The sequence below is a fragment of the Alternaria postmessia genome, assembly GCF_024291825.1.
Source record: "Alternaria postmessia strain BMP 2775 chromosome Unknown scaffold_18, whole genome shotgun sequence".
NCBI lineage: Eukaryota > Fungi > Ascomycota > Dothideomycetes > Pleosporales > Pleosporaceae > Alternaria > Alternaria postmessia.
The window spans coordinates 307,915-330,730 of NW_026260091.1; the positions used below are offsets into that span (position 1 = coordinate 307,915).

Here is a 22,816-nt window from a genome sequence, read left to right on the forward strand (position 1 = left end):
CGACGAAACAGTATCTTGAACAAATGGTAGCGTTCGACTGTTATTTTATTGATCAGAAAATATACTAGTGCTAGTCCAAGGATGCGACCCTGATACCACAAGTTGCTATATCCCTCATAATGTGCCCATGTCCGACAGTGATTGTACGCCTTAACGCGAGCGCTTGCCAGACCGAGTGGACACGAAACAACCAATAAAAGCATACTATACAAAAAGGCCGCCCAAAACGGTAAGAATGAACAAGAAGAATGTTGTCATTGTGCTAGTCACAATGTCGGAGCGCGCCTAAGACCCTGACAGTACCGAACGTAAAGTGCATCTATGAAATGCGAGTGTCGGATGCCTGGTGGGCGAGCCTGCTGGAAGGTGTCGATCGCATCTTCTACCCGGTATCCTAGTCGCTCGATCATGTACGACACAAGAAAGAAGCCGGTACGGTTAAAGCCATAGTGACAGTGTACCCCAATCAGACCCGGTCTGCCTTCAGCTCGGATCTTGTCAACGAGGTCGAAAAACTCTTTGACCTCAGCTGACTGTGGAGGTTGTTTTGACACTGTCGGAAATTTATGATATAGGATGCCGCCTTCTTCCAGACCTTTTGGATCGTATACAGGGTTGTCGTGCGAGATGTCGATGATTGCGCAGAGCTTGCCTGCCCAGTTCTTGGTGAGCACCTTTGGTGTGTGCTCTTCGTCGACCTCACGAAGTGTCTTCATTGCGCGAAAGACACCAGCAATAGGCTCCGATACTGGGCGCACGGCCTTCCATTTTTCCAGATTCTTGACGTCCCATTTCCCCTCAGTTGACAGATAGTTGAGTTGCCAAGCAAGCGATAGACGAGGATCGATATAGTCGGCAAAGAAGGTGCCAATCAGCCCAGCTATTATGCGGGATGTAGACGGCGCAAACAGTAAGGAATGAGCGGCCGGCTTGGGCATAATAGCAGTCTTAACAACTAGCCGACGCGGATGAGGCGACGGAGTGTGTGATGATGGGCTTGTGGTATCGGAGAGCATTGGCCCGTCAGCCGTAGTTATGCTCCCTTCTGTTGTATTCTCCTCTGTAGACGTGAGACTTCCATTATTGGTGGACACGGAAGTTGATTCGATGGTCCTGGTATCATCTTCGAGTTTGGGTAGGTCTGTTGCATCAATACCAGAGTCCTGGTGCTCTGTACGCTTCGGCTCGTTCGGGAGGACTGCGGAAGGTACGAACGGAGCTGCTGCAATGGGCAAGCTCGCCTTTTCGCTCGGCGGCTGGATTGCGCTGACATCCCTTCCCAGAAATTCGACAATCTGCTTGACATTTGACGCAGGAGTGACCGTATCTGTCTCACCAGCGGCAAGGAACAACGGAATGTCAAGTCCCTTCCATACTGCCTTACCAGGAAGGCCTCCTTTCGGTGAGCCGCTTGAGTAATCGGGGCACATGCCTCGCGCCATCCTCAACCACACGGAACTTCGACTCTGCTTGTTGAAGCGCAGCTGCAGTTTCTTAGTCTCATCGTCAGCGTCCACTCCTGCCATGCGTAGAACACTCTTGCTATTGACACCGCCTCTCCTATCCCAGCGTCTGATCAGGTCGAAGAGGACAACGGGTGTCAACGTGACTGAACGCAGCTTTTTGGCCTCTTTCTCGGTAGGGGGCTCAGCCTTGGGACATATAGCAATCAGTCCGCTGACATTTTGCGAAAGGAGATGTGCATGCGGCGAAGACGAAGAAGCTAGGAGTGCGGCTAGTGAGCATCCCATACTGTGGCCGACGAGAACGACAGGTTGTCTGCTATCGACTGCACGGTGAGTCTCTATAACGACGGCAAGAAGCTGCACCAGAGCTTCCGTGGTGTAGGCGTCCCATGCTTTTGGCTCGAAGCTCGACACGCCGCACCCAGGGAGGTCTACGGCCAAGCATGGAGCGAGATTGGAAAGGCTGATTAGAATAGGACTGAATTGAGCGATAGAACCCCCAAGACCATGGACGAAAACCAACAGTGGAACTGGACACGGATACTTGGGGAGTTTGTCCTCCTGATGATGTGGACGGTAAAAGGTCCGGAGTCTGGGATATGTGAAGCCGGTAGAGGAGACGGTATACGAGCGAATAGTGGAATATTTCTTCAGCAGGCCCGAGTCCGTTGTAGCAGCCTCATCTGCGGAGGATTAGCAAGACAAGGCTAGATGATTGCTAGCTCAGCCACGTGATTGGATGTGTGTCCACGGGTATCACTAAGGCCTCAAACAACTCACCAGCCGCGGTATCAGGTGCATCTTGCGTAGTGAGGGTGTTCCCCTTCCCCTTCCCTTTGCTCCGATACCAAAGCACAGATCCAAATCCACACAGTGCTGTCAATTGGAGCATGCCCACAAAAGTCAGAGTCAACCGCCCTCCGCTAACTACGAATGGATTGAAAAGTTGGAGAAGACGGTAAGCAGATTGCTTTATACTCTGACCGTACCAGAGATTAAGGTCTGAAGCGGTCTGTGTCACTGGGTTGCCGGGTGAGGCAGCGAGGGGAGCCTGTGGAAGACGCAACGTGCCATTGCGGAACAAGCCAGGACGCGAATGAGGCTCCATGGCCCTTTGCGTGCTGGAATGCTGAAAGTATATGCGACGGGGCGTCGAGGTGCTGGCGTGCGGGACGGTGACGCGCGATGAGCGGCAGCCAATGGAATGAGATGCTGCCTCTCGTGCCCGGATCGCTGGAAAGAAAGAGCCGGTGCGCGAGAGCGTCTCTCACTGGAAACCTTGCGCACGTTGGGGGAACGACGAATGCGCAGCTATGATGGACAGTCTCTAATCTGGAAGCTGGAGACGCGTTCGATATCTGAGAATATCATCCTGGCCAGCGATACGGAGAGATAGCGAGCGGTGTTTGCTTTGTCCGATAGTGTTTTCTCCAACCCAACTGGACAAGGAATCGCGTGGGAGTGTTTGCGATATGAAAACTGCCTAGCTAAAGAGGTTTGTGATGGGTGCATGGGCGGGATGACGTTGGGTTGGGCTGCTGCCAGGCTTCGGAAGCGGCGTTTTCTCCCATTCATCGTGGGAACTTGGCAGGGATCGTGCTGGAGCCTTCGTTTGCAACGACCTCCCCTGAACATCTTTCGTCCATTGCGAAACTTTATGAGGAACTGTACTTTGTCTTCCCATTTCCCCATCTTATGGAAAAGTATCTCCCGTCATCCGCGTGGCTGTGCATGTCATCCTCAGACCTGTCGGTGCGACACTATAAGCCCGACATTCTAACAACACATGCTTTCTTCATGCTTGGTCGTTAATTCCTCCACTCTTCCAAAGGTAAAATATACCTGTGTTGACCGGGTACTCGGGCTTAGACCGACTAGTCCAGAAGTTGTCGGTATGGATATGTTACAAAGGTGTACATAACCGAGCCATGCAGCCTTATGAGCTCCGACGACCTCGCAAGCATACCAGATCCAAGGCATGCATGCGAGTCACTCCCCGCCATACCCATCGCGAGATGGCGTCTTTCCAGAACACCCCGCGAGCGACTTCGCCGTTGCAGACACCGCATCTGGTCAAGCCGAAGCCGCGCCGGTAGTTACGCCGACACACACCGGATTTGGCCGCAACCAAAGTAAATCCCCCAGACCAAAAGACACGGCGCTAGATGGCTTCCAATCGTCATAATTCGGCTTTCAATCAGCTTTGTCGCATTGGTCAACCTTTGTGTCTGACAGAACTAACGCGCGCAGTACCAGTGTGCCCTCATCCGAGGAACCCCTCCCTCCTTCCGAGCTTTAGCTACAGCACGATGTGACAAAGAACTGTCAATGCCCCACACAGACACCTGTTGGAGCATTCGGATTGCTCGATTATCACTAGGGCAGTCGGCGATTGCCCACATCCCTGCTGCGGGAGTACCTGGGTACACACGGTAACTGCTAGCTATCAACCGTATCTCGTTCCCGGGTGACCACTTCGCCCATTGAGTTGACTTTATCATTGCTCATTCTTCGAATCTCTTCGAGGCAATCTGTGTATCCTCACTTCTACGCCGTTGGCCACACCAATCTGTTCTAATCTAACATATCAGCTCGCCTGCCATGGACCCGCGCAATCTTCAGAAGCAGCGTGAACCGGAAGAGCCACGCTTTCTCAGCTTCCCACACCTTCCCGATGACGCCAAACTTGAAGATGGAAAGCCTGCGTTGAACAAGTACTCGTCTACACTCACCACTGGTCACAATTTCCCGGGGGCCCAGGTTCGCTATTCCCGGTGTCACGATGATTGAAGCATTTCAGTCACTAATGACTCCCACCACTTAGGCAATGCTGTACGCAGCTGGCGTGCCATCACGAGAAGCCATGAAGACGCAGCCCCACGTGGGAATCGCAAGCGTTTGGTGGGAGGGCAACCCATGCAAGTGAGTTCACCCACGGATTTGTTGTCATAATACTGATGATATCGCAGCATGCACTGTGAGTAGACGCATGCCTTCGGCATAAGATAGGGCAAAGGCTGCTGTACCTTGATATGTGTACTAACGACGCAATAGTATTGGATCTTGGGAAGGAAATTAAGAAGCACGTCCAGAACGACAACATGCTAGCATGGCAGTACAACACAATTGGTGTGTCCGATGGAATCACCATGGGTGGAGAAGGTATGCTGGTCAACGTTGGCGAACTTCTACGCATTCTGACAGCCTTCTAGGCATGCGCTTCTCCCTCCAGACTCGCGAAGTCATCGCCGACAGTATCGAGACTGTAACATGTGCTCAGCACCATGACGCCTGCATAGCCATTCCCGGATGCGACAAGAACATGCCCGGAGTCATCATGGCTTTCGCGCGACACAACCGGCCGTCACTCATGGTCTACGGCGGTTCGATAATGCCAGGTTATTCGGAGACGCTGAAGAAACCCATCAACATATCGACCTGCTACGAAAGCCATGGCGCATACATATACAAGAATTTGAAGAGTGCGACGGAGGGTAAGTTTTCGCCGGACGAGATAATGGAGGATATCGAGAGAAATGCTTGCCCAGGAGCTGGTGCTTGTGGAGGAATGTATACGGCAAACACCATGTCAGTCTGATCTCCTTGTACTAATTATATGTGAGACACATGTTGACTTTGAGTATCATAGGTCAACCTCGATTGAAGCAATGGGGCTAACCCTTCCAAACTCCTCCACTACACCTGCCACTTCTCCTGCGAAGATGCGCGAATGCGCCAAAGCCGCCGCCGCGATAAGAGTCTGCATGGAAAAGAACATCACACCTCGAAAGCTTCTCACAAAAGCTTCTTTCGAGAATGCTCTTGTCATGATGATGGTACTAGGTGGATCTACAAACGCTGTCTTGCACCTCCTCGCCATGGCAGGCACAGCAGGGGTCCCCTTGACACTCGATGACTTCCAACGTGTGTCCAACAAGATCCCCTTCCTCGCCGACCTCGCACCATCAGGAAGGTACATGGCAGCCGACCTCTTCGATATCGGTGGCATGCCATCTGTCATGAAACTTCTTGTTGCAGCCAACTTGCTTGATGGTAGCATCCCGACCGTCACCGGCAAGACTTTGGCAGAGAACATTGAATCGTATCCGTCGCTGCCACAAGATCAGGTACTCATCCGCCCACTAAACAACCCGATCAAGCCCACCGGTCACATCGAGATCTTGCGCGGCAACCTCGCTCCCTCTGGTGCGGTAGCAAAGATCACGGGCAAAGAAGGCTTGAAGTTCACAGGCAAAGCGATCGTTTTCAACAAGGAACACGAGCTTGACCGTGCTTTGAACCTCGGACAAATACCGCATGGCGAAAATGTCGTGGTGGTAGTGCGCTACGAGGGCCCCAAGGGAGGACCAGGAATGCCAGAGCAACTCAAAGCTTCAGCGGCCATTATGGGCGCCAAGTTGACGAACGTAGCTCTCATCACTGACGGTCGATACTCTGGAGCTTCTCACGGTTTTATCGTTGGACACATATGTCCTGAGGCTGCTGTCGGTGGTCCTATCGCCGTCGTGAAGAATGGTGATATGATCACCATTGATGCAGAGAAGAACCGGATTGATATGGATGTGCCGCAGGAGGAGATTGATAAGAGGTTGGAGGAGTGGGTAGCACCTAGTATGCCGGTTACTAGAGGTGTACTGGCCAAGTATGCTAGACTGGTTGGTGATGCAAGCCATGGTGCTATGACGGATTTGTTTTAAAACTAGAGTACATAACATGTGAATTGACATGAAATACAAATTTTCACCAAGATTCGAGAGCCATGCATCTGAGAAGACGATATACGCTGCATACAGTGGCGTTACTCTCCCTCGAAAGGGCATAGTCTTGTACTAAAAAGCTCGATTTCCACAAGCCATACCCCAACCATACTGCAATATGAACGTATGCGCTATGGGCTGCTAGTGTGTGGGAGGCAACATATTACATACCCGCAAAGCGGAATCTTGAGCTTGGGTAAAGCTTGAAAGAACTTGGTTCATGTGTACGAATGTCAATTAGCTAACATCATCAATAGAGCAAAGTCACGATAGTAAAAATATTGCACACAGTCGTCGAGGTAGAGGGGTATCATCTTGCTTTTAAGGCCCAAGCCCAGTGTCATTGGATATCCTAGGCTAAATGCAGGCCCAGCGAAGTCATGTCTTCAACGCCATAAGCCGTAAACCGTGTAGATCCGTAACCGTCCCGCAATCAAATGCTAGACAGTGCTTTTGTCGCATCCCTGCCACATGCATTATGGAAACATTTACTCTTCATCCTCCTCCTCAGCCTCGAGGGTGGTCTGGGCGATACGGTCCAAATCACGCTGGCCGGATTGTGTGATGCGGCGGCCACCCTTGTCCTCGTCCTGCTCAAGGACACCAATCTTCTCAAGAGCCTGCATGACCTTGCGGTCGACGGAGCCGGAGGCGTCAACGTGGTGGGAGGGGCGCGAGCCGCGGTTCTTGGTGGATCCGTGGACCTTGCGGAGACGGCCTACACCGACAGTCTTGCGCTGTTCCATTCATCAGTACCGTACGACACATATATCCATTGTCTCGAAATCTTCGCGTACCATGTAGACGTGGCGGGCGACGGCAGCGGCGCGGACGTAGAACCAGTCGATGTCCTGGGGAGGGAGCTCATTGGAGTCTGTGGGTCGTTAGTAGGCATTCCAGAGTGGGCATCACAAGAACGGAGATGTCAACTTACGGCTTGTCTTGACAGTGTCAACCCAGCCTGTAGATAAGGGTCAGCAAGCTGAGGTTATCCCCCATTTACGGGATTCAGGCTTCATCCTTCACCCGCTGGATAGAGACGAACCTGGACTAGGAACTGTCAGCTTTTGCTCTCGGCTTCTGTTTGGCGCAAACGGTACAACTTACATGGGAAGCTTTCCCTGGCGCTTCAAGAAAGCCGCGTAGGCTTGGACGAACTTGTGGGACTCGATGTCCTTGACTCCTACACCGGGCATTTTGGCGGTATTTGATCGGGTTGTCGGGTTGGGGTAGGGAGAGGCGGTCGGTGGGCTTGTCGTTGAAATGCTGCGATTTTCGAAGATATCGCAAGACCCGAATTTGGTGACCTACGGTGGCTCGCTTGCTTAGGATAAATAGTCGGGCCGGCGCTAGTGGGGCGCTAGATCCAGGCGCGAACCATCATCATTCCTGAAACCGTGCGGTGCAACACCAACTGTTGAACATCTTCATGACTCGGATGCGCCATCGAACATGATTCCGCTGTTGAATCTCCCGCTGCTAGATATACTGCGCGGTACTCTATTCTATAGACATTGCTTCTCTAGATCGGTATTTCAACGCACCTTTGCATTCTTCATCAACTGCCAAACAACATGCAACGTTAACACGATACACATGACATATTTGCAACGACCAGACTTTCCTTCATGTCTTCTGCAAGAAAGCTCTATACATGCAATTTCTCAATCATCTGCTTGCTGCGCAGACCTTCCTTTCTAGTTTTTCGAGACATTGAGGGAGACGTCTGGGCTATCTGCATATCATGTATGGTGATCTTGATGACGCTCGCACAGTATAACAAATCATGTTTTTGTTTAAGTACCCTATAGTAAATGATGCATGGACTCCTGCCGCATCGGAGTAGCGGCGTTAGTCTGCGTGTCACTGCATGCCAAAGAGGGCGAATTATACATTTAGAGACAAATTAAATTTCAATTCGTATGCTATTGATATTGGGTTTATTTAAGCATTGTGATCACTCCATAGATCTCATCTACCATTTGCTGATGTCAACAACGGTAACGGTGACCGAGTTAGTGTTGCTAGGTGGCAGTTGTCCACCGCCCATAATCAAGAGCTTTGACTGGTCTTTCAGGACGCGAAGGTGCCTGGTGTACGAGCTTCCCTCAGGAGTGTTGACCTTGATCCAAGGTCCCTGCCCAAGACCCTTGTTGATGTAGACCTCGGAGCCAGAAGCGTTGGTGCCGCTGTGAGCGCTGGCAATGATGGTTCCATTCTTGCCACCGACAGGGCTCCAGACGACGTATGGAGAACCAGTAGGGATAGTGCCATCAGTAGACTTCAGGCTGATTCCAGTAGCCTCGCCGAACTTCTCGGGGTCGGAGACGATCTTGTAGTAGACAGGGAACTGGTAGGAGTCTGTGATGACTGGTCCACCACCGTATTCGTATGTCATGATGTACTTGCCATTGGGCAGCTTGGCAACAGTAGGCATTCCTGGGCGGTCGGTGTAGGTAGGGTAGGTGACGTCGTCGACGACTGGTCCCCACTTCTTGAGGTCGGTGGTAGTCTGGTGAACCATCTTCTGACCGTAGGTGGCGTTGTCTCGCTGGTCGGAGTAGTAGCAGATGAGGGTCTTCTTGTTCATCATCAGGAAAGGCTCCCAAACAGGAGTCAGACCATTGTTGGGGCGAGCTTCACCACCAGCTGCGATGGAAGAAACAAACTCCCAAGTCTTGCCGCCATCCTTGGATGCGTAGAGGACGATTTCCGTGGTGGAAAGGTCGGTGGGGATGGAGGATCCAGATATCAGGACGGTGCCGGCCTTGTAGCCACCAATCTTCTCGGGCAGCACGTAGAGGAATGGCTGGTAGCGCAGACCAAAGCCATTCTGAGTATCTTGAACGCGCGAAAACTCCTTCCAAGACTTTCCTCCGTCGGACGACTTGAAGATAGGGAAGTAAACTTTTGGTGGCTCAGGCGAGTAGTTCTCCCATGTTGCAAGAAGCGAACCGTCGGGGAGCTGCGCACTGCGGGCGTAAAGCACACCAGGGTCGGTCCAGTTGGCGTTTCTGGGTGGCGAGAAGATCACGTTGCGAGAGAAGGTAGGTTGTTCAGCCTTCTGCGGGAGCGCAGAAACAACTGTAGACGCCACGCTAACGAGCGAGAGGAAGAGGGTGGAGAGACGCATCTTGAAGGCTTGAGAAATGTGCAAGATGATGGAGCAAGAAATGCGGACGGTATAGACGTGGTATATAAACAAACGCCAATACAAGTCTTCCGCTCATTCTACCAGGATCCCTACCATCATGCCATGCGATCTATAGTTTGCTCCCGGTATTTGGTGCGAGATAGTTCTCGGAGTCTGTCCGTTAACGTCATGTTGCCCTGCCACATCTGGTAAGCATCCCAGCTCTCCACAAGAACTACGTCTTCTAATGGCGGGGAATCTTGAGACCGCTGTCCGGAGAAATTGTGGAGAGCAGGGATCTCCGTGTCTTGCGGGGAAGGCGGTAGTTTATACACCGAGGCATCGGTGCTTCTACCAGCAACTTGGCTAGCTTAGCTAATAGCTAGTGATCAAGCGTGCCGAGGCGCGGAGGAACAGCTCTGAACAGATTGGTCCGGAAGAATACTGAGAGCATGTGACGAGGGTATGTCCGGACTTTAAAAGCCAAGTTCTTGGGTGTCGGAGAGATGCCGAAGTTGTGCTGTTGTGATGGTAGGTGTCGGCGTTGGGGGCTGGAAGTAAAAGGCGGCGTACGGACATGACGCACGGCATTGGCAGGCGGGAAGGAGCGTGCTATGGAACGCGACACGCGAAACCTCGCTACCTCGACAGCCACGAAGCCTATCCTGACATCACCTCCATTGCTATCGCGTCGTTACACATCCCTCAGTCAGGTTATGCGATGCGTCTTTCACCTCATACAAGGTAAGATGAACTTGGATGCAATTGTCAAATCGACGTGCGGAAAGTGTACACGGAAAGAGAACGGACGGCCTCTGGGGTTGAAAAGCAGGTAATACATGCATTAAGGCTACGAAACTGTCGGCTTGCACTCCCAAGGGGTAAGGCGAGTTAAAGAGTGTAGGCAGAGATGAGGCAACCCGCGCTTGTGGTGATGACTGCGCCCCGCTGATGGAGTTCGCCAATCAGCAGGGCGACACAACAGCCTCGTTGATCACCTTGCAGGAGTGGTGGCAGTGCAAGAACGACCGCAGTAGACGTCTCTGGTTCGTTTATCCAAGAAACAGCTGACTGCAGTCTTGACCGGTCAAAAGTATCATCATGCCGCCCTCCCTTACGTCCTTCAAGCGACTGTTCCTGCGTCCCGCCGTGAACACTACGCGAACATGGTAAGTCTCTATGCGGCTCTCAGGCATCAAGCGGGGCAACTCGTTGCTATCGCAAGGCTGGAGACGATGATAGGATCAGTGGCTGATTTGCGCTTTGCAACAGGCTTCCTCAATAGCTTCTCCAGTTCCGTTGCGTTTCAGCCAACCTCAAGCGATGGTCAATGATCCAAAAGCCTCTGATGCTGGTCGCGAAACACCTCTTCCACAATACGAAAAGACCCAATCGGTGCCATTTACCCTAAATCTCCAGGAAGATGCAAGGAATCCAGGCCAATTTCAACTTGTGTTCAACCTTGGCTCCAAACAACAGCTGACGAACGGCGTACCTCTGAACTGTACACCTCACATCACGTCTCCTATGATACCGCGAAGCGGCTTGAAATCAGACGCAGAACATTCGGTAGTAATTTCACCTCAGAAGACAAGCCCACCAACTACTCCCCTGCATGACAAGCAAGGCTGGGCCGATCTGGAAAATGTACCTCCTGACTTCCTCAGAAAGGTTGTGCCGGATTGGAACGTATCATTTTCTCGAAGCGACTCGACAGCTTCTGTACAATCAAAAAGGCTTACCGACATCAAGGCCAGGATCAAGAAGAAAGGAAAGGGCTATGTGGTGCGCTTATTGAAAGGTTCCACGGATTCAAATGAGATTGCAGAAGTGGAACTAGGTCAACGAGCCAACGCAGAACAAACATCAGAAACCCAAGAGCTTGATTCCGCGACTTTACCGGCAGAGTTGTATTGCCCCCCTTCCGCTGTTATATCGACTACCGACATGCTTCATGCACGCAACGATGTTTTCGAGATCGGTACTTCAAATTCGCCAGGCATACAACGACCACTGCCATCCACCGTGACTGAATCTGTTGAGCCTGCCGCATCATCGATGGAATACCCGCCGCGCCATAGCCTGGCTCGGAGCTCGATCGCAGAAGATGGTATGAGTGACGCTGAAACTCTCTTACCAGATGTTCGCTCGATATACGGCCGTATGGATGAAGACCAGACTGACGTGGAGCCATTCTCTCAGACCACCACGACTCTTCCCACACGGTCAACTTCGGTTTCCAGCATTGTGAAGACGCCGACTCGTGGTCTATCGCTTGTTGGGCCTGTACGAAAACGGATAGAGAAGAAGACCCGTCCCCGAATCAAAAGTCGTACAATGGCCTTGGACCTTAAACGGTCTGATGCTCACAAATCGGTCAAGCATCGAGCGGGGCCGGTACTCAATGCGTCACCCAGCTTGACTATTGAGACTGAAGTAGAGTCGGCAACTTTGCGCCAACGCTTACGTCCAATGTCTCGCAAGTCTGGTGACTTTATTCCAGCGACCGATGAGTATGGTACTTGGTCGCAACAGACACGAAGCCCCAAGGCAATGAAGCCGCAACATCTACGTCATTTGTCGGCAGACGATCTACAGGTTCCCTCTAGGCCTGGGTTGGGATTGCGACTTGTGACTGACGTGCCTCAAACAAGGTCCGCACGCGTGTCGCCAGCGACGCGGCGAAAGAGGTCACCCAGGATTCGCAAACCCGCATCATTCTCGTCGTCGCCAATGGAGGTAGATCACGCCAATGTGTCATGTTCTCCTGATTGGGAGGAAGTCGATCACTCAGAAGAGCTTCGTCAAGCCCTGGGAAGGGCGCTGGGTAAAGTCATTCCCGACGATGAAGATGTCGAAGATGACACCACAGAATTATCGGTACCCAGGATAATTGAGCCACTGGATAGCGAACACGTTGGTGAGATACCACTGCCTTCGGAAGTAGAGATTCGATCGGCGCCATTTGGGAAGCGTAGTCCAACGTTGATGTACTGGGGTCTTGCGCTGAGTGCCTTATCAGATAAAGCTTATGAAGGATTCCGGTTGCTTCGTGATACCTTCGGGACTGAGCCAGCTGTGCCACAGGGACATGTTCGTGTTCGGTGGACTTGTGTAAGTATCATGACATGCCCTCCAGCTAGACCATGCTAATGGACTGTAGTCATGTGGTGAGCCGCTGTATGATGATTTTATCGAACAGCGACCAAACGCTGCTCGTCTTCTTGAAGCCTTTCTCAATCGCCCAAGAGCTCACACACCACGAAGTTCTACCAGCCAAAGTAGTACGGCATCATCAATGGCCTCCATCTTTGATTCTTCCAGTAGAGCTTCCACACTGACTACACCATCTTCGACTTACGGAGGACCCAATTCTTGGATAAGAGGCAGTGATACTTCCAAGTACAGCCCTACTCGTACGCGTACCACCAACTCATTCAGTGTTCGAATGCCATCTTTCGCCGAGGAGTCCTGGCTCTTGACCTGTGCAAATGAGGGCCGCCTCACGCCCAAGATTGTCCATCTTGATGTTAACGAAGGACGCATAAGAAGCGATAAAGATCTGGCTCTCGCGCTACGCGACCACTATGACCAGCTCAATCGACGATGGTTCAACTGGGCTCGTCTTCGCGGACTTACGACCATCGAGTTCGTTCAATTCGAAATCCATCGTAATCGTTTCGCTGATATCCGTGCCGCGCCGTCCATGCCGCCCAGATCTGCTACCTCTTCATCGTCGACTAGCGACCCTGAGAAGTCTCAGGCGCCATCTCAACATCCGTATTCATTCGAGCCCAACGACCTTCTGCCCCCTGTTGGAAGCACCTACCTTCTCCATTTATTCAAACACCCTCAAGACTATGAAGGTGAGTTGATTACGTATCTTCGCAGCCCAAAACGGCGCCAGCGTCTGGAGTTTGGCATGGGCTGGGGTGTACATCTTGTAGAAGGGTTTCTCGCGCAGCGGGTGTGGGCGGTAACGATGGGTATCTGTGGCTTGGGTAGCCTCGCGTTTGCGATTCTATGGACTATCAAGAAGGGTGACGTGCAGGGTGCGTTCGGGGTTGCGCAGTGGGTTTTGGGCTTAGCGGTCTTGTTGGTCGGTGGTATGCAAGCGTGGCTGGAGTGACTAGATGCGTAGAAGTGTGTGAGCTGCTACACGTTGATTATGTTGAGGGGTTTGATCTGCAAGTGAAGTAAGCACGTTGCATGCGGCTGTTTGCGCATGTTTTGAGATAGTTTATCCATATGCGACTACGAAACTGCGAAGTCGAAGCTTTGCATATATAGCCACCCGAAGGCCATTTTTACTTACAAGAATGAGTAAAATACACTTTCTTTGTCCCAAAATCGACTTCTGAAGTACTTAAGGCTACTCGTTGCCAGCACGTATTCCTATGATATTCGTTTTTCCGTTGCCACCAAACTAGCAAATAGGGTTGTCGTTCTCTCAAAAAGCCGAGTTTCGATTCGTCACATGTGTACGGCGCAAGGACAGAAGATGACCCTTATATCGGCATTCGTGGTAGGCTATGGATCAACACTGCTGTTCATCTTCGCCAGTGGACTTAGGTGCTGTATGATTGCTGGCATATTCTGTTTAAGGGGTGGGGAGCCTCCCAACATATTAGCTGATAGGCACTCGAAAAATGCTGCATCGGCAGAGGAGTCGTGGTCTGGAGGCGTATGCGGAGCGGATTCGCTCGCGGTCAGTGGAGGTCCTAGAGGGCCGCCAGAAGACACATGTGGCATCGTCACCTAGGAAGCAGAAAAATGACGACAGAACTTGAAAGTACTCCAATTACTACTAGGTGACAGAAAATAGGGGAACATACCAGCCTGACAGCACGCAAGGGGACTCGAGAGCAATATTGGCAGTAATCATGACAATGCCAGAGGATTTACGTTATGTCTTGGCCTGAAAAAGGGAAGCTGATGAAGGAGCCCGTAGGTTTACAGATAAGTTTTATGTGGAGATCGCAATCGAAATGCCAGAGACTGGAGGTTTACGTGATGGTAGGCAAAGGGTGGCAGCTTCCTATTGTGCTAAGCTGTGACAGGAACCTTCTACTGAGCTACGTTCGAGACATAGTGAAAATCTATCATCAGGCCCACAGGCATCAGACCAATGCAGCCTAAAAGGAAGAAGACGGATAAAGAGGAAAAGTAGAAAGACGTTAAAGTCAACGGCGTCGCTCCTGCGATGTTGGCTCTCCCGCGCCCGTTGTCCAAGAACGCCCCCCTCCGAACACCCGACTTGTCTAATCTCGACGACGTTGCCGTCAAACACGCCTGCCTCGATCTAGATGCAACGCCGCACACTACTATTGGGGGAATATTGGCCGTTTCACGTTTGAAACGAGGCTGTACACGCGAAGGTCGGTGGAGTGGGTCCGATGGATCATGTACGCTGTCAGGGGTGCGTGACAGTTGCGCGCGCGAAGTAGGCGAGCCGGCAAGAGCTGTGAATCATGAGATAGGATCGGTTGATGGCTTCGCATGTAGTGCGATAAGATGGGTATGAACAATACTGAGGAAGGGAGGATGGGAGAACATGGTTCGGTGGATTCTAGGACCCGTGGTTCGCCGGTACCGATCTTGCTGACGTTTGTTTCGAGCTCGCCATCGACTGCATGAACGCCGACCGTCCAGTTCATCAACACCACATCGTTCAACCCCGTTGCAGTCGGATCTAGACGTTTGACAGGCGCCACACAATTGCGGCGTTCTCGGCACCTCGTCTGACAGAAACAGCTAAGGTCTTGGCGGCGCAAGTATGCAAAGGCGAAAACCAGGAACAGGCGGGATGCACGTTTCATCGGGCCCGCTCCACGCTGTCGCTAGAACCCGAAACCACTACATCACCGACGAGAACGATTCATTCAGAAGACAGCCAGGCGTACGATGCATACCGTAGCCCGGAGACGGAATCATGGCAGGGCGTAGTGCTCCTGCCACTGCTCCAGAGCCGCAGTTTAACGCTGGGCTGCAGGCACGGGACGTCCTGCGCATCCTGACAATATCGCTTGTCTCTCCACATGAGGAAACATGGCGATTCAAACAAAACAGAAGACGTGCATAGTTTTGCGCGCGGCATGAACCCGCCATTCTGGGCACTCATTTTGCGAGTCGCCCAGGATGTGGGTCAATGTAGGCCGAGCATTCGAGCAGAGACTGAACTGAATAAATAGAGCACGTCGGTACCTCTCCAGAAGTATCATCGCTACAGCTTCATTCTTCGGTTCTATACCAGTCCCTTCTTTTCAATCCACATTCGTTCTTCAAGTCCCTTCACTGTGTGAAGCCGGCAGACACTCTTTCAACAACTACCAATCGAACTTTCGTTTCCATCGAACAACTTCATTCTTTCGAAGAACCTTTCCATCCACATCAGTCAACATGTACAAGACCATCACCTCCCTCAGCGCCATCGCGGCTCTTGCTGCCACGGCCACCGCCCACGGTACTGTCACCGGTGTCACCATCGACGGTGTCTACTCCCAGGGCTTCAAGCTCGACTACTACTACGCCAAGCAGAACGGCGGTGAGATCCCCGAGCACATTGGCTGGTATGCCGAGAACCTCGACAATGGCTTTGTAGAGCCCAACTCCTTCTCCACTGCCGACATCATCTGCCACAAGGCTGCCAGCCCTGAGGGTAGCTCTGACGCCATGGCCAAGGTTACGGCTGGTGGTGTTGTAGAGTTCCACTGGTCCGTCTGGCCCGACAGCCATATGGGTCCCGTCATCACCTACGTTGCTCCTTACACTGGCGACATTGCCTCAGTCAAGAAGGAGGAGCTCAAGTGGACCAAGATCGACGGCGCTGGTTACGAGGACGGCGAGTGGGCTGCCGTCAAGATGATCGGCCAGAACAACACTTGGCCCGTCACCGTCCCAGAGAGCCTTGCCGCCGGCAAGTACGTCTTCCGCCACGAAATCATTGCTCTCCACGGCGCTGGTTCCGAGAACGGTGCCCAAAACTACCCTCAATGTAAGTCTAACCTTTGAGTTCTATATTCGAAACCGATCACTAATCTGACCCCTACAGGCCTCAACATTGAGGTAACTGGTTCCGGAACCGAGACCCCAGAGGGTGTTGTCGGAACTGAGCTCTACACCCCCACAGACCCCGGCATCCTTTTCAACCCCTACGCCGCCACCATCGACTACACCGTCCCCGGCCCTGCTCTCTTCGGCTCCGGTGGTTCTTCTACCCCTACAAAGCCCAGCACTCCTTCCGCTGCTCCTGTCCCCAGCGGTAACTCCACTACCCCCATCTCCAGCCCTGCCGCCAGCGCCAGCCCTGTTGCTACTCCCGTTGCCACCCCCATCGCTGAGGAGGAGCCTGCTGCCTCTTCTGCTGCTCCTTCCACCGGTGGTGACGAGCTCCCCGAGACCTTCACCATTGATACTTTCATCACTTGGCTCGAGGGTAAGGCCAGCGGCTCTGCTTCCAAGGCTCGCCGCCACGCCCGCTCTTTCTTCTAAGCGTTTTGCAAGAGTGACTTCTCTCGCATATGAACAGATTTGGGGGATGATATGATTGATGGATATTCTTCTGAGAGATACTTTGGTTCGTTCGTTGGACACGACGACTGGTTCGCTTCTTTGTGTATAGTACACCTTCTTTGTAGCATAGCGCTTTGGTTATCAAACCCTTTTCTCCAACTTACCACGCAAGATTGAGTGAACTTATTGATGATATGAACTATGCCTGGTGCTGACTTTGTCATTTCTCAGACTGTCTCAACATGGTCTGAAACTCTGCAGTGTCCTAGATATAATTGGAAATCAAGTTGAGCGGTAGAGGATGAGATGTCGAAGGCATTCTGTTGGTCTGAAAGAGGCGATAGAGTTGAGTTGCATATTGTAGGCGTTCGCCTTCACAGCAAAACCATGTAAGATCCGCCGTGATATCTACGTAACTATCAAGCCATGTTACGAAGACATCAATCTATCCGTATCTTAGAAGTCATCCTCAAGACAGTGCGTATAGCTCTGCGCTCAATGAGAGTCCACACTCTGCCCTTTCGGGATTCTGACCTAGTTCGTACGAACTAGGGTGGGTGCCGGAATTATTTGTCGGTGCCGAGGATGCGAGGAAGAGGAAGAGAGAAGTGACCAGGGGAGAAGAAGGGCAGGGCAGCCGCATTGCGAAGGAGTTTTCACCTCAAGTCGTCAAGCCGTTTCAAATCGCGTTTCTTGCCGCTCTGCACTCGCATTAACAGGTGATCACGCTTCAAGCAACAATAACGATGACCTACTCGATCAGTAATCGATGCTCGTCGTTGAGCCGGGTCTCTTCTGCCACAGCCGCGTTCATCCTCTGTTCGTACCTCACCATGCGACGCTGGAGACGGACGACCCTCAAGGCGCACTCGTGAAGCTCGCTGCCCCGCAAGACACCAAGGAAGGCCTCGTTCATGGGCAGATCATGGGTCACAAAGAACGCGGTGCGTTCACACAGATTCAGAAGGAGAAGCTGACGGTGGCAGCCACCCCAAGCTCGAACGAGAAGGGCGAAATTGCGGCGTTGAATACCGCACATGCGCTCAATCTCCCAGGCTTGGAAGACACTGGTGTCATCGAGGAAGGCAGACATAATAGTGGTTGGGGTGGAAACGTTGGTGATGTTGATGGTGGGGATTCGTGTAGTGAGAGAAGTTGGTCTTCAGTCGAGACAAGACGGTCAGAGTGAAGAGTAAATAGACTGACGAGATTAGTGCGCACGAAATCGTTTGCAGTCACCGCTTGTCGAAAGGATGGTGACGAAGACTTATTCAGATAACAAAGACCAACGTAATTGCAAATTTCTATAACATTGATAGAGGAAGTGCAGAGGAATGAACATATAGAGTTACCAATACCGTTGCATGCAGGCTTGACGCGTAATCGATATGTAGCAAGCCATATATCAGTCTTTCGATAACAAGATCTGGAAAAGCAGTACGTTGCATTGTGTCAAAATCGCAAAGTGGCCTAGACCTACTCTTTCATGCACTTGGCATGCATGTTTTGACGGTCCGCAGCACCGCCCTCAGGTGACGCCAGACGTTCCAAATGCCTCCATGCCAGCAGCTCCACCCACTTCTTGATGATCAATTCCCAGTTGTCCTTAAGCTCATTGATGGGCTTGTAATTCTCCAAGGCTACTCCTAGCACAGCTTCTTCGTTGTTCAAATCGACACCGTAACGAGAAATTTCGTTGCCATAGCTCCACTGTGTGTATTGGAAGAGTAACCTGGAGAGGAGAGCGTTAAGGTCTTCTTCAAGCTCGTAAGGTGTAGTCATCAATTTGGAACCAGTTTTCATCTCTGCGAGAAAGCCACACACAAAAGGATTGCAGTCAAAGCTAGCTTGGAGCGATTGCACAGAGCCTGCAGTGATGTGACCGGGGACGCCGCCGAGCGCAACAGGATCCATGAGCTGGTCCTCGAACATACTATAGACATGGTGTAAGATAACCTCAGCCTCCTCGCCCGTGAAGGCGACCAAGTTGTTCATGACCTCCGATCGCTGACGGATGTCATCGATACATTCGCGATCGTAAAAGTCATTGTTCAGATGAAGATGTTGCCCGAGAGGAGTTAGCGACTTGAAGCCAATCGAGCGACGGCAGGTCGGGTGAGGGCATCGTATGGTCTGATCGTTTGGACCAGCAGAATGGAATTCTTTAGTAAGGCAGTCACGGCAGTAGAAGTCGCCGCTTTCATGACAGTGGAGGGCGTACAGGGGAATGGTGGTCGACCTGCAAGACGCGCAGCAGTCGCCCGTAACTCCCATCAGCTGCGGAGCTTCGACTCGAGAAGCGTCCATTGTGATGTGATTTGAGAATAATTTGCAGTTTTTGGGAGGAGCACAAGGGATTTGCATGGATATAAAAGCTCACTTACACGCTATCACCCAGTGTATCTGCCATTGTCACCACGACGCTGTCACACTTGTCCAACAGATTGGCTTCACGATGTTCTTGTTGGTCGACGGAAGAGCCAGGCTACGGATAAAGAGAAACTTGGCGAACATTGTGAGGTGAGTCGTGATGAAGGTGTTTTGCAAAATGTGTGATGCTCTGCACGAGTGACAAGACGGGGTCGTGGTTAGCGACCCGTTCGGCGGTTCCCTGGACCCCTGACATGACATGCGCGCTAAGATAGGATCAGATAAGTATGTGACGCCATCGAAGCCGAGCTGTCACTGGTGCCACGGCATAGCTCTGCGCAGCTGTCTCTTATCTCAACTACCGTCCGAAAAGCCTCGGGTTAGGCGTACGAAAGTCGTCTTGTTTGTACATGCAGCTCCCGGCGAGCAATGAGAAGCCAGTCACCATGGCCGACGAAAGCACGCCGCTGATTCAACGCGTCGACGTCAGACCCCATCGCGACCGTTACCCACACCATCGCCTACGCTTTATATGCACTACTTTGCTCAGCGCAACCATAGTCGTAGGAGGACTCGCTGCAATCTTCATCTTCAGCTTTGCGCCGCCCAGCCAAGACGAATTAGCCCCTGCATCGCGACTTTCGACATCTTCGCTATCAACCTCACAGATACCCGCAGGATGGGCACGAAAATCGGCCCTGGACTTCCAAGACCTGCAGAAGTCGCTGCTGGAAACACCCAATGCCGAAAAAGCAGAGGAGTGGAGCAGATACTACACGAGCGGGCCGCACCTTGCAGGCAAGAACCTCAGCCAGGCGCTGTGGACCAGGGAAAGATGGCAGGAATGGGGAGTCGAAAGCACCATCGTTGACTACGATGTCTACATCAATTACCCCAAGGGCCACCGATTAGCCCTTATGGAGAGCACCGGGCACACAGACGACATGGCAGACAGCGCCACAGCTACAGGCCAAGAGTGGAAGGTCAAATACGAAGCACGACTGGAGGAAGACGTCTTAGATGGGGATGAATCAAGTCAACTCGCTGATCGTGTGCCCACCTTCCACGGATACAGCGCCTCGGGCAATGTGACGGCGCCATACGTCTTCGTCAACTACGGAACATACAAAGACTTTGAGCAGCTGCAGGCGGCAAACATTAGTCTAGAAGGCAAGATCGCCCTGGCCAAGTACGGTGGCGTCTTCCGCGGTCTAAAGGTCAAGCGCGCGCAAGAACTGGGCATGGTCGGCGTCGCCATGTACACCGATCCTGGTGATGATGGAGAGGTGACCAAGAAGAACGGCTTTGCGACATACCCCAACGGGCCGGCCAGAGAACCCAGCAGTGTCCAGCGAGGAAGCGTCCAGTTTCTGAGTGAGTTGCTACCTGACCTTCTCTTATACCATGCTGACAATGCCTAGGCTTCGCACCAGGTGATCCTACCACTCCAGGCTATCCATCAAAGCCCGGCTGCCCCCGTCAGCCCGTTGACCACGCCATGCCGCACATCCCCTCACTTCCCATCTCCTACCTCGACGCGTTTCCCCTTCTCAAAGCGCTCAACGGCCACGGCCCGAAAGCCTCGACCTTCGACGCGCATTGGCACGGTGGCGGGCTGGACTACATGGGCGTGGAATACAATGTTGGACCTTCGCCCGACCATTTAGTCCTGAACTTGGTCAACGAGCAGGAGTACGTCACGACGCCCCTGTGGAACGTTATCGGAATCATCAATGGCACCATTCCCGACGAAGTAATTGTTCTTGGCAACCACCGCGACGCCTGGATTGCTGGCGGTGCTGGGGATCCCAACAGCGGCAGCGCAGCACTCAATGAGGTCATTAGAAGCTTCGGTGCTGCTATGCAGGCTGGCTGGAAGCCTATGAGGACAATTGTCTTTGCGAGCTGGGACGGCGAGGAGTACGGCTTGGTTGGAAGCACTGAGTGGGTAGAGGAGTACCTGCCCTGGCTCTCTGGTTCGACAGTCGCATATTTGAATGTCGATGTTGGATCAGTCGGTCCGGATTTCAAGCTGTCAGCGGCGCCCTTGCTGAGTAGGGTGGTTGAGGAGGCTGGTAAGTTTGCTTTTATACCCTGTTAATCCGACTCAGCTAACATATGCCAGCGCACGTGGTCAAATCCCCGAACCAGACAATCGCCGGTCAATCTGTGTACGATGTATGGGACAAGCGCATCGAAACCATGGGTTCCGGCAGTGACTTCACCGCCTTCCAAGATTTCGCTGGCATTCCAAGTATCGACATGGGCTTTGGTGGCGATCCCAAATCTGCTGTCTACCACTACCACAGCAACTACGATTCGTTCGACTGGATGAAAAAGTTTGGAGATCCGACCTTTGAGTACCACGCTACGATAGCAAAGGTTTGGGCACTTGTAGCAGCAAAGCTCATCGAGACACCTGTTCTCCAGCTCAACGCCACAGACTACGCCATCGGTTTGCAGAAGTACGTTGACGCTGTCAAACAGAAGGCACATGATGCCGCACCTAGTAAAGACCTTGGCGAATTCTGGCAAACTCTCGATGAAGCCGTGTCCCACTTCCAGTTCACGTCTACCCTCCATGATGCTACCGCCTCTAACCTCACAATCCAATACTCTAACATTGGCGATATACCCTGGTGGCAGCCCTGGAAGAAGGTGCAGCTGTACCTTGCCATCCGTGCGATCAACACCAAGTACAAATACCTGGAGAGGAAGTTCTTGTTCCCTGATGGCCTGGATGGACGAAGCTGGTTCAAGCACGTCGTCTTTGCTCCTGGGAAATGGACCGGCTATTCAGGTGCCACGTTCCCTGGTATCGTTGAAGCCATAGAAGAGGGCAACGAGGAAAGTGTCAGAAGATGGGTTGGTATTGTGAGCAAAGCTATTAGTAGCGCTGCAGACTGGTTGGAGGAGTAAGCGAGGAGTCATATAAACAGTTTGGACTATGTGTAGATCAGCCAATTCTTAGTCCCGGAACTGACATATCCTTCTTTCAATCGTAGCCTGAAGACTTCCATGTTGTGTGAGGCATGCAACTATACTGGGAGAGGACGGCTGGTAGCTAAGCCTGCTTTCTCTCGCAGAATTCCTCTTTCGTCCGTTCGTCACGACCTCCTTCTCCTGGCCGCATTCCGCCGTGTCAAGCTCGACAGTCACTGTTGACTTGGTATATGAACGGCGAGAATCCTGGATCTCAGAAATGTGGCGGCGATGAGAGGATGGTGTGGATACACCACAATAAGACAGGTTCGGATAGCTTTTGTCTCACTCTTGTTCTGCGCCTGTGTGGTATGCGCCAATGGCTTTGAGGTTACCATGGAGCACCGAACGAGGAAGATCAGTTGCTGGCTCGGCTAAAACAAAAGGTTAAATCTCGACCAAAAAGCCGCGCTTCGTGTCGTTTGCTATCGGCAAAGTACCTAGAGAGCCCCGAGCCATGGGACATGATGTAGAGTAACATTGCAGCCCCTTTCGATCTTCCTCAAGCAACTGACAAGCCAGAAAACACGATGAAAAGAAGTGACATGGAGCACAGAAACTGAGTCTTAAATCTA

At 52.2% G+C, this 22,816-nt stretch overlaps 9 protein-coding genes across 9 annotated transcripts; 4 read left to right on the forward strand and 5 right to left on the reverse strand.

The window, feature by feature from the left end:
- Positions 1-266: 266 nt before the first annotated feature.
- On the reverse strand, positions 267-2,574 carry J4E82_004061 (uncharacterized protein; the record flags this gene model as incomplete). The annotated part of the gene is made up of 2 exons (XM_051730343.1): positions 267-2,149; positions 2,247-2,574. 2 exons carry the CDS (start codon positions 2,572-2,574, stop codon positions 267-269), a joined length of 2,211 nt encoding a protein of 736 aa, XP_051589971.1.
- A 1,493-nt stretch (positions 2,575-4,067) lies between these two features.
- J4E82_004062 (uncharacterized protein) lies at positions 4,068-6,184 on the forward strand (the record flags this gene model as incomplete). Its single annotated transcript, XM_051730344.1, has 4 exons — positions 4,068-4,203; positions 4,521-4,628; positions 4,679-5,054; positions 5,116-6,184. 4 exons carry the CDS (start codon positions 4,068-4,070, stop codon positions 6,182-6,184), a joined length of 1,689 nt encoding a protein of 562 aa, XP_051589972.1.
- Positions 6,185-6,732: 548 nt separating this feature from the next.
- On the reverse strand, positions 6,733-7,440 carry RPS19 (40S ribosomal protein S19; the record flags this gene model as incomplete). Its single annotated transcript, XM_051730345.1, has 5 exons — positions 6,733-6,981; positions 7,042-7,118; positions 7,179-7,205; positions 7,248-7,264; positions 7,352-7,440. The coding sequence occupies 5 exons, from the start codon at positions 7,438-7,440 to the stop codon at positions 6,733-6,735; spliced, it is 459 nt and encodes a 152-aa protein (XP_051589973.1).
- A 779-nt stretch (positions 7,441-8,219) lies between these two features.
- On the reverse strand, positions 8,220-9,377 carry J4E82_004064 (uncharacterized protein; the record flags this gene model as incomplete). Its single annotated transcript, XM_051730346.1, has 1 exon — positions 8,220-9,377. One exon carries the CDS (start codon positions 9,375-9,377, stop codon positions 8,220-8,222), a length of 1,158 nt encoding a protein of 385 aa, XP_051589974.1.
- Positions 9,378-10,700: 1,323 nt separating this feature from the next.
- Positions 10,701-13,506, forward strand: J4E82_004065 (uncharacterized protein; the record flags this gene model as incomplete). Its single annotated transcript, XM_051730347.1, has 2 exons — positions 10,701-12,491; positions 12,541-13,506. The coding sequence occupies 2 exons, from the start codon at positions 10,701-10,703 to the stop codon at positions 13,504-13,506; spliced, it is 2,757 nt and encodes a 918-aa protein (XP_051589975.1).
- Positions 13,507-15,776: 2,270 nt separating this feature from the next.
- On the forward strand, positions 15,777-16,868 carry J4E82_004066 (uncharacterized protein; the record flags this gene model as incomplete). The annotated part of the gene is made up of 2 exons (XM_051730348.1): positions 15,777-16,371; positions 16,429-16,868. The coding sequence occupies 2 exons, from the start codon at positions 15,777-15,779 to the stop codon at positions 16,866-16,868; spliced, it is 1,035 nt and encodes a 344-aa protein (XP_051589976.1).
- Positions 16,869-17,640: 772 nt separating this feature from the next.
- J4E82_004067 (uncharacterized protein) lies at positions 17,641-17,982 on the reverse strand (the record flags this gene model as incomplete). The annotated part of the gene is made up of 1 exon (XM_051730349.1): positions 17,641-17,982. The coding sequence occupies one exon, from the start codon at positions 17,980-17,982 to the stop codon at positions 17,641-17,643; it is 342 nt and encodes a 113-aa protein (XP_051589977.1).
- A 383-nt stretch (positions 17,983-18,365) lies between these two features.
- On the reverse strand, positions 18,366-19,196 carry J4E82_004068 (uncharacterized protein; the record flags this gene model as incomplete). The annotated part of the gene is made up of 1 exon (XM_051730350.1): positions 18,366-19,196. One exon carries the CDS (start codon positions 19,194-19,196, stop codon positions 18,366-18,368), a length of 831 nt encoding a protein of 276 aa, XP_051589978.1.
- A 509-nt stretch (positions 19,197-19,705) lies between these two features.
- On the forward strand, positions 19,706-22,178 carry J4E82_004069 (uncharacterized protein; the record flags this gene model as incomplete). Its single annotated transcript, XM_051730351.1, has 3 exons — positions 19,706-20,633; positions 20,681-21,334; positions 21,385-22,178. 3 exons carry the CDS (start codon positions 19,706-19,708, stop codon positions 22,176-22,178), a joined length of 2,376 nt encoding a protein of 791 aa, XP_051589979.1.
- Positions 22,179-22,816: the final 638 nt, after the last annotated feature.